Source organism: Neolamprologus brichardi, chromosome 22, assembly GCF_056152115.1.
Source record: "Neolamprologus brichardi isolate AB-2024 chromosome 22, ASM5615211v1, whole genome shotgun sequence".
Classification (NCBI taxonomy): Eukaryota; Metazoa; Chordata; class Actinopteri; order Cichliformes; family Cichlidae; genus Neolamprologus; species Neolamprologus brichardi.
Genome location: NC_142124.1, coordinates 5,691,271 through 5,706,291, shown reverse-complemented (window position 1 = coordinate 5,706,291; position 15,021 = coordinate 5,691,271). Strand labels below are relative to the sequence as shown.

The 15,021-nt window shown below is 37.7% G+C and overlaps 1 protein-coding gene, 1 long non-coding RNA gene and 1 pseudogene across 3 annotated transcripts; 2 read left to right on the top strand and 1 right to left on the bottom strand.

The window, feature by feature from the left end:
- Positions 1-729: 729 nt before the first annotated feature.
- On the top strand, positions 730-6,224 carry LOC102793836 (major histocompatibility complex class I-related protein 1-like; annotated as a pseudogene).
- On the bottom strand, positions 6,106-12,086 carry LOC148096644 (zinc-alpha-2-glycoprotein-like). Of its 2 annotated transcripts, none has more exons than XM_087834710.1 (9): positions 11,923-12,086; positions 10,931-11,188; positions 10,553-10,828; positions 10,101-10,403; positions 9,752-9,868; positions 9,272-9,292; positions 9,094-9,192; positions 6,821-6,844; positions 6,106-6,725 (listed from the first exon to the last, which is right to left on the bottom strand). In XM_087834710.1, the coding sequence occupies exons 1-9, from the start codon at positions 11,975-11,977 to the stop codon at positions 6,673-6,675; spliced, it is 1,206 nt and encodes a 401-aa protein (XP_087690836.1). In that variant the 5' UTR covers positions 11,978-12,086; the 3' UTR covers positions 6,106-6,672. The 2 variants fall into 2 exon arrangements, with proteins under 2 accessions (XP_087690836.1, XP_087690837.1); XM_087834711.1 differs by having other exon boundaries at positions 9,094-9,189.
- A 531-nt stretch (positions 12,087-12,617) lies between these two features.
- On the top strand, positions 12,618-14,805 carry LOC148096643 (uncharacterized). The gene is made up of 4 exons (XR_015717074.1): positions 12,618-12,990; positions 13,681-13,882; positions 14,046-14,226; positions 14,600-14,805. It is a non-coding gene; the product is annotated as an uncharacterized LOC148096643 (long non-coding RNA).
- Positions 14,806-15,021: the final 216 nt, after the last annotated feature.

Genomic DNA, 15,021 nt, shown 5'->3' with positions numbered 1-15,021 from the left:
AGGATTGTTCAGTCATTCAAGTCAAACAGTTTTCATGTTTCACTATATTTTAACTGTTCTGTCTATAAATAATTTACTTGCACCATTTTGGTTATTCATTTATTTAAGGTCAATAATGTAACCCCCTCCTTCATCATAATGGTTTCTTTCATTATATTTTTTATAACTGGAGACATGGCTTATATTAACACGCAACAACAAAAAGTAATAAAATAAAATGAGGTAAAATACTTACATCTTAATTAATTTTATTTAGTTTTTTCTTTCAACTCTGCTATATATTAGAAATTTTAAAGTTGAAACTGTTTTCTTCATGGAGTTATATTCTCAGTTAAATAATTCCTTTTTAATGGTATTACAAATGTAGCAAGGTGTGCTATGTGTCTATTTCTTTATGAATCACACACACACACACACACACTGCTGTTTTCTGTTGACCATTAGTTTAAAAAATGTTGAGAATTGTTGGATTTTCTTACATAAAGAGCCACTGAGGTCCATCCACTGTCCATCAGAGAAGCATGCTTTTGAAAATAAAACCCACTGACATGGAATAGCTTTGTTTGACAGTGTGAAGATCAAACTGGATGACATCTACTTCCAGATAATGAGTGTAATACAGTTACATAGTGAGTCAAGTAAAGTTAAAATATTATAAATTCTATTTACAATCTTTAATTCTATTTAGAGTAAAATTCATGTTACATGGAACATCATCAAGATATGACAATGATAACAGAGGCCAGTAGGTGTCACTGTAGAGTCAGGTGTCAGATTGCATCAAAACCTCAAAACAATTCTGGCTGTTGTTGAAAGTTTTCTTAAAAACTCTGAAAACTGATAAATATGTGAAAATATATTTCAAAGTAACTGAGAAACATGTATGCTCAGTCAAAATTTGTGACATGTCAGTGGCAAATAAAAAGTTAACAACACAATTAACTGAACAGCAGTTAGATATTTTGGAGAGCAGTAACTTATTAATGAATTCCTGAAACTGGCACAGTCTGTCACAAGAAACTCATTGAGGCTGCATAACAGACCTTCATAATTCAGTTATGGAACTATTTATTTTAAAAAATAAGTACACATTTTTGCATTTACTTGTTGATTTCTTTTTTATTTTCCTTTTGTAAATGAATTTGTATTTCCTAAAAAAGAGACTGTGGGAGGGAGAAATTTGACAGGTTTCTGTTAAAAAAAAAAAAAAACATGTAAAAAGATTTAACACTTGATTTGGTGCATAAAGTTTGCTACTTTGTCAACTGTCTTGATGAGTTGTTTCTTATCTCATGTGTTAAAACCACATCTATCTTACGTCTGGAACTTTTTCTCTCAACCAAGAATGTTTTTAGTAACATTTGCAAACTGTGCAAAAGGTCACCTTCCTAAAAGACATAGTCATGATAGTGCAGATAGTCATGAGAGTGCTTATCAAACCATCTCATAAAAGGTTAAGAAAATGAGGGGCTTGATTGTTTCTATATGTATCTGACAAAATAAATAAATAAAAGGACTCTATCGGGAAGTGACAAAGTCTGTGTAAGTGGGAATAAGGATATAACCAATGGTGGAATGCTAGAAGCTTGATTGCCAGAGGTCCTTTTTTGAAGCAACTCATTTTCAGTTAGAAAGAGGAAACAGATCCTCCAGGAGTCATGGAGGTTTGTTAAAGATATCATCACTTTCAGGGTAATAGACACACTGGATCTGAACGGGACGTTTTGGCTGGAAAGTGAAATATAATAGATAATCCATGCAGAAAAGTAGAGCTCAACTGACTTGAGGAAATAGGTGTAAATAAAAGGAGCGCTCTGTGGTGTAGAGGCATCAGTGCACAGATGTGTTAAGGGGAGATGGCAACAGCGATTTCAAAGGTCAGGTGGTTCAGACCTGAGAGAGTTCCACAGGAGTGTGGATTTGTGACATAACAGACTTGAGAGATTTTCCGCCACTTTTCAACTTTAGGGCCTTTATTACTGCAGTATTCAGTGTTCACTTTTCAAGCCATGGCTCCTTTGAAAAAAAAAAATCTAACTTTGAATGTCCATTCTTTTCAATGGAAATAGTGCCTTGCACCAATTTCACCAGTTTGCAATTTGCAAACAGATTGCATGGTCTCGTATTAGTTATTGTGATGTTTAGTGATAGAAGCATTTGAAAAACTATTTTTTACATAAGCATGATGTCATAAGGCCCTACAATGTTGAATTCAGGTTCCAGCAGATAATTTTGAGGAACGTTGTGGAATGTTTTTGAAGAGATGCATTGTGAAAAGATGACTCGTGTATATTTTGGAAGCCTGAATTGAAAGTCTATTGTTACAACTGTGTAGTATTTTCAAAAATACAGGTCGTTGTTCAAAAATGTTTTGCATATTGCTTTGATTGAAGAGAAAGTGTACAGTGTCATATACTGGGTTGCCTGTGTCGAGCGGGTGGGCGTTGCGGCTTTACGCCACCATGACATGTTTTGTGGCAGGGCTGTCGATGTGCAGTTCTTCTCTTAGCTGCCACACCCGTTGTTGTGCTGTTATAACCCATGCTGGATACACGTTCAGTAAAGCAGCATCACAAGAAAGCTACCGAGTGGTCATTCTACATACAGTACATACAGTAAGATCAACCTTAATTTAGTTTAGTTATTGAACACTAAATTATATATTAGATTATATATTATATATTAGAAATTTGTTGTAAAATAAAATAAGCTGACCATAAAATAATCTTGTCAATATAACACATAGTAATCAAATACAATTAACACAAAAAGTTAATGTCTGATAAACTATGGAATGCCAGGACTGCCATAATGAATTAATTAAATAATTAATTAAATGTGGCAATGATTAATTAAAATCTGAAATAATTAATTACATAAATATTTACGACACATGAAATTACTAGAGAATATACATTGCAATAGATAGTAATGAGATTTACTGCTTATGAAGACAAGTGAAAAGAAAATAAGAACAGTGAATAAAAGCAGAAAAAAGTGACACTTCAACACTGTCCTTAAGTTGATAGACTGGTTTTTATGTTAGTAACAGGAGATCCTCTTTTTTTGTGTCTGTATCAGATGACAAAGATCTGATATCGGCTATGAGCTCTGCTGACATCTCACTAATTTCCCGTGGTTTTTGTCACCGTGTCTCTTTTCAGGTGTTCATATTCTGCAAAGGATGAATGGATGTGAATGGGATGATGAGACTGAAGAGATTAATGGGTTCAATCAGTATGGATATGATGGAGAAGACTTTCTATCATCGGACCTACAGACACTGACATGGATCGCTCCAAAACCATAGGCTATCATCACCAAACTGAGATGGGATGCTGAAAAACCTAGATTAAATTACAATAAAAACTTTTACACGCATGAATGCCCTGGGCTTTTAAAGAAGTATGTCCACTACAGGAGAAACCTTTTGCAGACAGCAGGTAAAATTACAGAATATCATGTGAAGTTGTAAAAGAGAAAATGTATGGCTTTTTAAAGCAGAGTCAAATTCAAACGAGAATCTAACAACTGCCTGTCTCTCTCCAGTTCTTCCATCAGTGTCTCTCCTTCAGAAGTCTTCCTCCTCTCCAGTCAGCTGCCACGCTACAGGTTTCTATCCTGACAGAGCCATGATGTTCTGGAGGAAAGATGGAGAGGAGCTTCATGAAGGTGTGGATCTGGGAGAGATCTTTCCCAACAATGATGGGACCTTTCAGACGAGTGTTGATCTCAATGTTTCATCAGTCACACCTGAAGACTGGGAGAGGTACCACTGTGTGTTTCAGTTCTATAGTGTGAACAATGACATCATCACCAAACTGGACCGAGCAGTGATCAGGACCAATATGAGTAAGACTGGAGCATTTTTACACAGTAGTTATTAATACTACAGTATTAATGTAAAGCATCATACTGAGTTGGCACTCAGTAGTTCCACATAATCGCTAGAATTATTTATTTAGAAGAGGACAACAAGATTCTCACCAAGCACTGTAATCATTCATCAATACAAGTTATTATAATACTTATAATAATATTAACATCAAAACCCTTGAAATGAATGGAATAAACTTTTTGTCTTGTGTATAAAAGACAGCAAACACAAATTACTCTCCTTTGTGCATTTGTCTCGGACTCTGTGACTTCATGTTCCAGGTCTGTAGACCTAACCGTCCAATTATCAATTATGTTGCTTGCTGTGTCTCCATGATCATCTTTTCACTCGAAACTTTCTCCCAGCTTGCTGTGGCAGATGAGCATGTCATGGCCCTGATTCTGTTTCTTCCTGTCAACTTTTCTTTTTTCTGCTCAGTTTTGCAAAGTGCTTTCACACAGAGTATTAATTGATTGATGATTTCTTTCTATAATGGTGTAAGTTGCTTGAGGCAATATTGGATATGTTGACCTTTTACCAATTTTACCACATTTACTAATCAAATCTCTACTACTAACAACTCAGTAAGATGGTTCACTGAAGTGGGGACACATGATAGATAACTGAAGTAAGCAAAAAGTAATGAGGTACCAACTGTGGAACTGATAAATCTTATTATTTCAATCAGAGATATAAGATGCATCAACTACCAGGCCCTTACTGATTTGTTCTTCACTTATTCTTAAGTAACAGCACAAATTTATTATTAAAGTCCTTCCATATTCTATTCAACAGAGAATCCCACTGACATTGGAGCTGCAATCGTTGTTCTAGTTATCGTTTCCATTGCAGTTGTGGTAATCGTGGCAGCCGTGGCATCTGTGGCATCTGTGGCAGTCGTTACCAAAGAAGAAAGGTGAGATCTCAGTTGTGGAAATGCAGAGTTTATTTTTTGAATTTGTGTTTTAATCCATACTCCCAAATTTGCACTTTTTAAAAATATATACAGCCAGCTCAAAAATCAAAACACACAAACAGGTTATAGAATTTGGCATTTAGTATGTGAAGAAGAAATATGTTCTTTTTGAATACAGCTGTCCAAATCCCATAAATCCCATCCCACATATATAATATAGATAAAACATAAAAAGTTTATAAGTTAGACAGATTAAAAAAATGTTATATTTACTTTGTCACTTCATGTCATTTCTGATAATTATGTATTATTCATGGCTTTTTGCTAATGCTGCTTCTCTATATTTATCTTCTAACTGGTTTGACCGACACTGCTCACTTGTTGAGCGGGGCAGTGTTTGTAAACACAAAAAGATAATCACTTCGTATTATACCTTTAAAAAGGCTAGAACATATCCAGACACAACAGTTCCAGACAGTAGATTGCCTTCGTGTGGCCGTCTTCACCACTTGGAGAAATGTTCCCACTCACCTCATGGAAACGCTTACATCAAGTATGCCACAATGAATTTTTGAAGTGATTAACAATAACGGTGGAGCTACTCATTATTGAGTTCATCTTTGGAACTTTGATTTCTGTTTTGGGGAGTTTATGGGTTTTTTTGCAGGTGTGGTCCTAAACTTCTGATCAGCTGTAAAACAGCCTGTTTCAGTTTAAGTGTTGTTTTCAATAAATTGCATGCTCAAAAAATGTTTTGTCTCACTCTCATTTCTTCTTGTTGCGTGTTGAAGCTCGACTTGGAACCTTGTGAAGATCCAACCATGCAAAATATGATTTTTTTGCCATTTTTCAACTGGTCTTTAAACTTTTGATCGGGACTGTATGACAAGTCGCACTGACAAAAATCTGCTGTGAGCCCGAAAGGGAGCAGCCAAAAGATTTACAGAGTCTCTGCTGCCATCTCTTAGACTTAGGATGAAAACTTTTTTTTTTTTTAAACAAATCAAGCTTTGAAGAAAGGACAGCCATAAACCCAGTGTCCGGCAGCCTCGCCTCTGTCAGTGCACCCCAGGGTGGCTGTTGCTACAATGTAGCTGCCATCACCAGTGTGTGAATGGGTGGATGACTGGTTGTATAAAGCGCTTTGGGGTCCTTAGGGACTAGAAAAGCTGTACAAATACAGGCCATTTACCATCTGGAGGCTGGCCATGCCTGAAGCGGATGATCACACACACCTGCAGCTAATGAAGCCTCGTCGGGGAGCTACTTAAGAGTATGGCCGAGCGCTCCTCGGCGTGGGATTGTTGTGTGAGACTCAACGTCAGTGGTCTTTGTGAGCCAAGTGAGTGCATACCCACAGTGGTTGAGTGTCCTGATGGTTGCTTCTTTGTTATTTTATCCAGGAAGGAGCGTGGAAGACAAGAGCAGTGAGCACGGGGTGCCGGGACACACAGGAGTGGAAGAGCATGGAGCACGGACTTGTGGGCGGACACGACAAGGGAGTCAAGGGAACACACGGGGACTTATTATTCTGTGGATTATTTACACCACTGTAAATAAATGCACTGTTTATCATAAAGAGTCCAGCATTTGGGTCCTTCTTCCTCACATCCCCACGGTTGGCCAGCGCTAACTGTGATAATTTGCGAGTCTACACAGTTATGAATCCATAGTACAAAGATAAATTCAAAACACAGTTTGCACTGAAATAATATACAAACACAGCCTTGTGTTTGCATTCAAGTAGTGAGCCATATAATGTCCATTCAACAAGTCAGCGAAACAATATCAGTGTGCAAATCAATCGATAGTAAATAAAAAAACAAATGCATTAATGCTTCAATAATGTAAAGTCAAGGTCTTATAATTGCGTCCTGTTTCAGGGTCCCCATTGTATTCCAGGTAATGGCTCTCTCCATTTCAACGCATAATCTACCAGAAGAACGAATGGTTACCACAAAGACTTTTAAAAATCTACACGTTAGATAGATCACATAAGAAAGAATAACAGAATATGCTTTACTTACCAGATCGAAGAATTATGGAGAAATCTGAAACACAAAAAATTAATGTCTCTGTCCCCTTGTTGAACTCTCTCCTACCACACTTAGAGGTTTATAAAAACATTTATTCTAATACTGTTTCCACTTTGATTGTAATCTTAACACTTTTCCCTTGTTGTGTCAAAGTACTGAAATATACAGGAAATAACGCTCCAGCCTGAACAACATTATGGTCAATTAAACAAAAGTATAACTTCTGTCAACATAACCCTTATAAGACTACATATCAGAATATAATGTAAACATCAGGTAGGCAACAATACGTGACATACATTATTATACCATGTCATTATTTAATAAAAATGCAGAAGCAGTCCTGTGAGAATCTAAGTACACCTTTACTGCTTCAATAGGAGTTAAGATAGTAAGTAACAGCCAGATGCTGCTAATTAAATACATGTGATTAACTGATTATAAGTAAATGTGAACACCTATCAAGGCAGAACATTTTTTTCAGATTGCTGGTCTGGAACATTCATTGTCAGTCATTTTATTCTGTTCATTCACTGTATTGTGGGAAACCATTGCCAAGCTTTGCAATGTGTGGACATTCTAGCAGATTCACTAGAAGGGCAAATGGTGTGTAAGGTTGTGGCGTAGACCCAGATGCAGACAAGGAAAACCATTAACTTAACTGAAACTAACTTATATTGTAGTTGTGGCAGCAAACAGATGATGCTGTAGGAAACGTAAGTTCAATAATCCAAAAAATAGCATGGAGCAACACAAGGACTGACAAACAGTACAAAACCACAATGAACAGTTGGAGACAGAGAGAATAAATAGAGTCATAGGACAACAAGCAGATGGCCAATAGGTGGGAAAACAGCTGACAACAATTAAGGAGGACAAGACATGGAAAAATTAAACAGCACACAGGGGACAAAGACTAAAAAAATAAAATGGGAAATAACAAAAAACGGAAACACAAACAGGGACGACGATGACTTGACAATGGGAACAGAGAACTGCTGATAACTGCAATAAGGAATTAATACAAACCAGAAGTCAAGAGCACAACCCAGCTAATCATGGTGCTGCAACACGTTCTCACTCCCACAGCGTAACATTTTAGGCTAGGTGACAAATCGTCAACATATTACATTTTTGGCTACCCACCACGTTCCTAAATGACGACCTCGGAAAAATGAGGAAATATGAGAACCGTATGGACTCAATCTACACATGTTTGCTCTTTTTCTTCAAATCGCTTAGAAACACGCTATTTAACATCATTAAAGTCTTGGTTAAGGTCAGGAAAAAGGTTATGGTTAGGGCTAGGGATAAGGTTAGGTTTAGGGCTGGAATACAGGGCTGGAACGTCTATTACCGCGGGAGCATCATTGCACTGGATTTCGGCCATAACCCGCCGCGTACCATAAGAACGCCGAAGGTGTCCTTTTGCGTTCCTCAGGAACGCCGCGGGACGTGACAAAACGTCGGCATGTTACGCCTCGGGAGTGAGAACGGGCTGGGTATTAAGAATAGAGATCAAAACACAAATTGTCACTCTAAGGGGAACTAGAAACAAACACAAAGGAGAAAACAGCCTAAGCAAAAGCATAATATTAAACCAAGCCTAAATTAATTAAAACAGAGAACAGACAGAAATTGTAAGAATGGAAAACGCTGGTTGAAAACCCAGGATCATGACACTGTGCCATGTTCACACAAAAACAAACAAACCAAGAGCTAGATTTTTTACTTTACAGGCCTCAGTTACCATTCTAATGTTAAAGCTGATAACAAAACAATTAGAAAAAGACCGAACAAATAGTTTTAAAGGATTACCAGGAGATAGTCTCTTCTCATTAAAAAGAGTAAAACAGCAGAACTTAGGTTTCCAGTGCTTAGGACAGATAAAACTCCGTTTCCCTCTGTTTGTCTCCACCCTCAACTGGTTGCAGCAGATAACTGCCCCTTCCTGAGTTTGGTTCTTCCTGTCAAAAATGTGTTTTTTTCTTCCCAGTGCCACCAAATGCTTATTCATAGGTTGTCGACAGATTTGAGGGGTTTCCTCTGTATTATTTTGAGGTCTCTGACTTACAACATAAAGCAGGCTGAGTGTTGTTGTGACTTGGTGCTATATGAAAACAGTTGAATTGAATTGACATATGTCATGTTGTGTTGTTCATCTCACATTGAACAACCAAATGTTAATTTTTGTACTGACCTGAGGTTCTATTTATATAATGTATATAATGTGAAGATTTGAGTTAAATGTTTTGTTTGCTTACCAGTATTCGTTTCATAAAAGTGAACTCCAGTTAAACAACAAAGGATGAGAGCAAGAACCAGTGCAGCGATGGGGGAGTACTTCAAAGTCTCCAAGTCTTCTGGAAAAATAAAGAAAGTTTTTACTCAACAAATTATCTAACTCAGTTTTTATTTCAAATGAATGTAACTCATGCTTACTCTTTTGATTGCTTTCGTCAACTGGAATCACAGACACAAACAAACAAACAAAGTGTTAATCACCATATCCAGTCTTCAAAAATATATAATGACTTAAGTCTTGACATCAAATTTATGTTATACTGCAGATAGTCACCACAGGTTAGGTTCAATTTATATCTGATTCATCGTTAAAGTTTTTCTGTTGAAATAATTTTAATTTGGGGTATTTTAAACTGATGAAAATTCTATAAATGATTGTAGATGGCAAACAAACTCAAACCATGATCTTAAACCTTAGATATAAAACGTTAAACCAACAACTGAACAACAAATTAAATCTAACTCTCTTTAATATTTTAATATATGTTTGTTCTTTTAACTTTTCTTTCACAACATCATGAATGTTTTGGATTTAAATGAACTGTTTTTGGGTGGTAAACTGAATCAATAAAATTTTATAATCGTTTAATGAAAATACCATATACATATACACATCACCTGTAATCTTGTACACGATGAAAACAAGGACTATGATGAGCAGAACAAAAAAAAAACCCACGGAAACTTTGATGTAATAATCATTGTTCTCTTCGGGACTTGTACAGATTAAATAATCTGGAAAGACAAAACATCCATCAATCCAAAGTTGTGTATCTGTATAACAGTTATTACATCCACACTACCACACAAAAAAATGCTTTTCTATTTGTCTGCTGGTCTACTTCTTTGCCAAGGATTTATAATGAAAACATAAAGCATGTAGATTTCTTAGGTTTAAAGTTATTACTTTCCCATCATCTGGTCCTGAACACACACACTAAATCCATTATTTTGGGTTCACTCTTACCTCTGTTACTCTTGATCACTTTTTGGTCCAGTTTGATGATGATGTCTTCTTTGACAGCAGAAAGCTGAAACACACAGTCATACCTTGACCAGTCCTCAGGTGTGACTGATGAAAGTTTTAGGACTACATTAATTTGGAACGTCCCGTCCTGATTAGGGTATATCTGTTCACGGTCCGTGAATTGATAAAGTTTTTTTCCATCTTTCCTCCAGAACATAACGGCTCGGTCAGGATAGAAACCTGTAGCGTGGCAGCTGACTGGAGAGGAGGGAGTCTTCTGGAGGAGAGACACTGAAGGCCAGTCTAAAGAGACCAAAATAAGGCATTATACCTTAATAGAGAACAGCGTTATGCTTTGCATATATATTCCTTTATTCCTTTCATTTGAAATGAAATGAATAACCCCTGTAGATATTGTTTCCCCAAAATAGCGTTATGTGATGGAAACCTACCTGTTCGTTGTAGAAAATTTCCATAGTCCAGATACTGTTTCAGCCATTTAGAACACACGTTTGTGAGGTAATGGTTAATATCTGCTATTCTAATTTGCTGATTGTCTAACTTGTGTTTGACAATGCTAGCACAAGGAGTTGAAATGAGCCATGTCTGTGTCTCCTGGTTAAATTCCATAAGGTCTTCTCCATCATAACCATATCGATCAAAACTTTTGACCTCTTCAGTCTCATTGTCCCATTCACAGCCATACATTCTCTGAAGGGTGTGAACACCTGAGGGACAGAAGGAAGAAAGAAAGAAAGAAGATATCAAAGCAAGCTTGTTCTGCTTGGGCAAAGCAAAAGCTTCTGAACATTTTAGCTTTACAACAATACCTTCAGTTTGGCTGCAACTCCTTCTCAATACATTTAATATGTCTTTAAAAAAACGTTTACTATGAAGACACTCTTGAGTGTACAAGTCGTTGTGTTCTTGATTGCTTTGCATGAAATCTTTAAGCCAGTTTGGTTTTGGTTCTGCTTTGTTGAGGTTGGTGTTGCAGTGCACCAGCTCAGTTTCATCAGCCCACAGGACACCCACAAAGTCTTGGACTCCAGATGATTCACTGAAAATTAACTTCAGGGAGTGTTTCACTGCATGGAATAAATAAAGAAAAAAAATAACAATACTATAGATTTGAGATTGTTGTATATATTTATTTACATTTTGCTAAAGAACAACAAGACTGCAATATTTTTCCCGTTTTAAGAATAGTATTTATTTTCAATATCTGAAAGTAGTTTCAATATATTTCCTCATTCAAGAAATCATACAGACACACACACACATAAACATTCTGCTAGACAAAAGAACGAATGTCTGATCTCATCTCGAAGTGGCATTAGTCACTTTTTGCTGTGCTCATATGCCGTTATTTTTGTGCCACTATTCTGAGTTTTTGAATTTGCACGCAAATGCAAATGCAAAACCTGAGCGAGAGGGGCTGCTATTGTGTGTGTGTGTGTGTGTGTGTATGGATAATAGCAAACACTAAAATACATTTTTTGCACGCAGCAGTGAATTTTGTTCACTCAAATTTAGCTTTTCTTTGCTCAAAATAAATTTCTCCTCAAAATGCAACACTTGCCCCTGCAAAATTGTGTTACGTGCGCTAAGAATAGTGGCAAAAAATAACGCCATATGCTCAGTGAAAGAAAATGTATAAAGCGTCAGTTTTGCTTTATTGTCATTGCATAAGTGTTTTTAATTCTATGAAATAAGAAACATTTGTAATTACCACTAATAAAAGTGAAAGTAGTTAGCTGCGTAAAACTCAGTTTCAATTTTAAGAGACAGTTATAAAAAAATACATAAAATGCGAGCTTACCTGGAGATACTACATGACTTAAGAGGGAGAACGCCGCAATAAAGTGAATATTCATCTCTGCAGTTTCTCGGTGACTTCCAATGCTGATATCTGTTTATCTCGGAAGTCGGTGCACTTTTCAGAACTTCTGTTAATACTAGTGATGTGACGTTCTGTATCGAGGCTTCAACGCTTGTGTCGAGTAATGGAGGGGGCGTTTCCGCGATGCGCGTATCGAGCAGTCAGTGGTAACGAGGCTTGCTTCATTTATGGGAGGAGCTGAAAATGATGACGTCCGAAGCCTAGCTTCCCGACTGTACCACGGGACTGGTTCAGGAAGTGGTTCGAACTTTGCCGCGAGATATGACAGCGATATAAACCCCTCAGACTTCATTCAAAATGTGGCTGTTTGATGGAGAGTTGCGGTTAGTGACAGTTTGGAGACAGTTTGGAGGTTTATGAGAGTGAGGAGAGAAAGTCAGGAGAGAATGGAGCCAGCTAAGAAGAGGAGGATGTCCTCCCCTGTGTGGGAACATTTTGATTTTATTCCTCCCAACAAGCAGTGGCGGTCCTAGCCTGTTAGGCGCCCTGGGCGAACACCCCCTCTGGCGCCCCCCCCCCCCCCCCACCCCCACCCCCACCCCCACACACACACACACACATACATATGAAGACCCAGATAGCAAGGAGACATTGAACAGATGTTGATTTTCCATCTGAACCATCAGAACCGTCATGCTTGAAATGTCAACACAAAACCAATGTTGAAACAACATTGAAATACTGATGAAACCTGACACTGACATTGAAATAACATTGATTCACTGTTGTTCTGTCATCGTTGATTGTTGATCTATTTATAGTTGACAAGGTGACAACAATCACGTTGAAAAACCATTGATTTATGGTTTCGCGGGAAATTAAAGCTGCTACCACTTGGACTATTCCATAGCCCCCCCTCTCACAGTGGTACATCCCTTCAGGTAACCATTGTCTTGTACGGTAGAGCGGGACATTAGATTTACTCTCAGCGACCGGAGAAGGCATCAGTTCATGCACTGCACTGGCCTGCACCACGATTAATATAAGGTAAGAATGAATGACTTTTGTTCTATTCGTTATTTCCACGGTTGCATTTGAATAACAGTAAAAAACAAACAAACTTGTTAATGTAAAGTTTCGGACAAAATGTGGGAGCCCGAAATTGTGTCTACTTTCATCTTACAATCCGGCAACAAATAAACTGCACTGCGAACAAAGTCAACAAAGAAAACATTTTCATTTCATACTTTTCCGTTATATTCCCTTACAAAGCTAGCTAGCTAGCTGTAATGCTTCGAGGGTTTCTTTGTTCTTGCCGTCGCCTCGGCGCTTGACCCAGACTTTCGCTCTGCAGTTGCTTTTTAGCATAGTACTACAAAAAATTGTAAATCTGTGATATATGATTGATAAACGTAAAGGTAACTGTATAAATGTGTTCAATGACTTTGTTACTTTTAATGATTGGAGAGCACCCGGGTGCTCTCCAATCATTAAAAGTGAGGTGAGCGTGCAACGTGAGCGTGCAACGTAAAGTTTGAATTGAGTGCGAATCGAAGCGGCCGCTTCGATTCGCACTCAATTCAAACTTTACGCTCACCTAACTTTACGTTGCACGCTCACCTACCTTGCGTTTGCACCTTTTGTCCACACGTAAACTGCGTTTTATTATTTATTTATTAGTTTTTCGCCTCTCACTGCTTAAGCCATTAATCTTTCTGGAATTGTTTTTTTAAACAGATGCGACCTCACAAAAGATATGCTGTCAGACCTGACGACAGCTGTTAACGAACTCCGTGAGGAGGTCAGAGCCATCCGCCATCCCTGCTGAAATGAATCGGTAGATGCTGGGGTACTGCCTCTGGATTTGCCCTTGCACAACATTGAGGAGCTAAACAATGCAGAGGCAGCTCTTCAATCATAAGAGGCAAATAAGGCAATGGTAAGTATATAAAGGTTATGTACACTTTGTAACTATAAAGTGTAATAGCTGTCAGATGTGATTTAAATACATAACAACGGCCTGTTGATTAAACACACAAGCACTTGCATACACATTTAAGACATGAGACACGCTAATTCCATCTCTTAAAATGTGTCTATAGGTGAGACGCTTTGCCTTGATTGGAGGGACCACACTGGAGGTGCGAGTCTGCCGTGTAATGGCTTATGCCATTACAAACGAGCTGGCCTCGGTACTCAACTGGGCAGGGAAAAAAACCAAGGACCAGACAAAGCAAAAAATGGCATTTAAAGATACAGCGCTCTGCAAATGCATATATGGTGGTAAGTTTTACAGTTTTTTTGCTATATTACTTTGTCTTTCTTAATAACAAGACTTTCATGTCCGGTTAATCTGGAGATGGAGTCTTTGGTCTTTGGCTTGTTTAGTCCTCGGGTTGTAGTTGTACAGCCCGAGGACCCCATGTTTATTTTGTTTTAAAGGATACACGGCACACCATGCTAAGACTTATCACTTATCACAGCTCATAGCTCTTTGGGAATCAAATGCGGCAGTTTGCAGATTTACGCCTGGTGACTTTCATGTTTATCAGCCTAGGAGTTTACATACTTTCTCCCCGCTGAAGACAGTTAACAAGAGCTTATTCATGTGCTCTAATTCACTTTTTGTGTTTGTGTGTGTGTATTTTTTTCCTAGATGGCCTGACGCAGCAGTTAGGGGCAAACTCTATGTCCGAGTTTGTCTTTGCACAAGCAGTGCAGAAATGGCTCCGATACGCCCCAGATCGTATGGGTATGGGTGGTGCAGGACGCACATCATGTATCCCCATCCCAGAGTAAAAAATTACAAACTTCTGTGAAACATATAAATGTAAATAGGAAACTGTCTTTTAATAAAGTATTTAGCAAACGAAACATGCCTATTGACCTTTTTTTTTGTTTATTTTTTTTCTCTGTTACATCACATGCAATGCTTTCTTATTTTAGGATATTAATATTGACATGATACATTGTGAGACATTTGTTGTTGTTTTTTTTTTTATAAAGGGTGTCCAATTTGAGGAATAAGTACAATTATGTGTTTAGGTGGTTTAAGTATTGATGGAAACATGCAGTAGT

What these genes read in the sequence shown, in the direction of transcription:
- LOC148096644 (XM_087834710.1), bottom strand. Translation starts at nt 11,977, where the DNA reads ATGAATATTCACTTTATTGCGGCGTTCTCCCTCTTAAGTCATGTAGTA. An exon ending in AAGTCATGTAGTATCTCCAG is followed by an intron (nt 11,189 to 11,922) that starts GTAAGCTCGCAT and finishes TATTCCATGCAG; the next exon opens with TGAAACACTCCCTGAAGTTA. An exon ending in TGACGAAAGCAATCAAAAGA is followed by an intron (nt 9,193 to 9,271) that starts GTAAGCATGAGT and finishes TTATTTTTCCAG; the next exon opens with AAGACTTGGAGACTTTGAAG.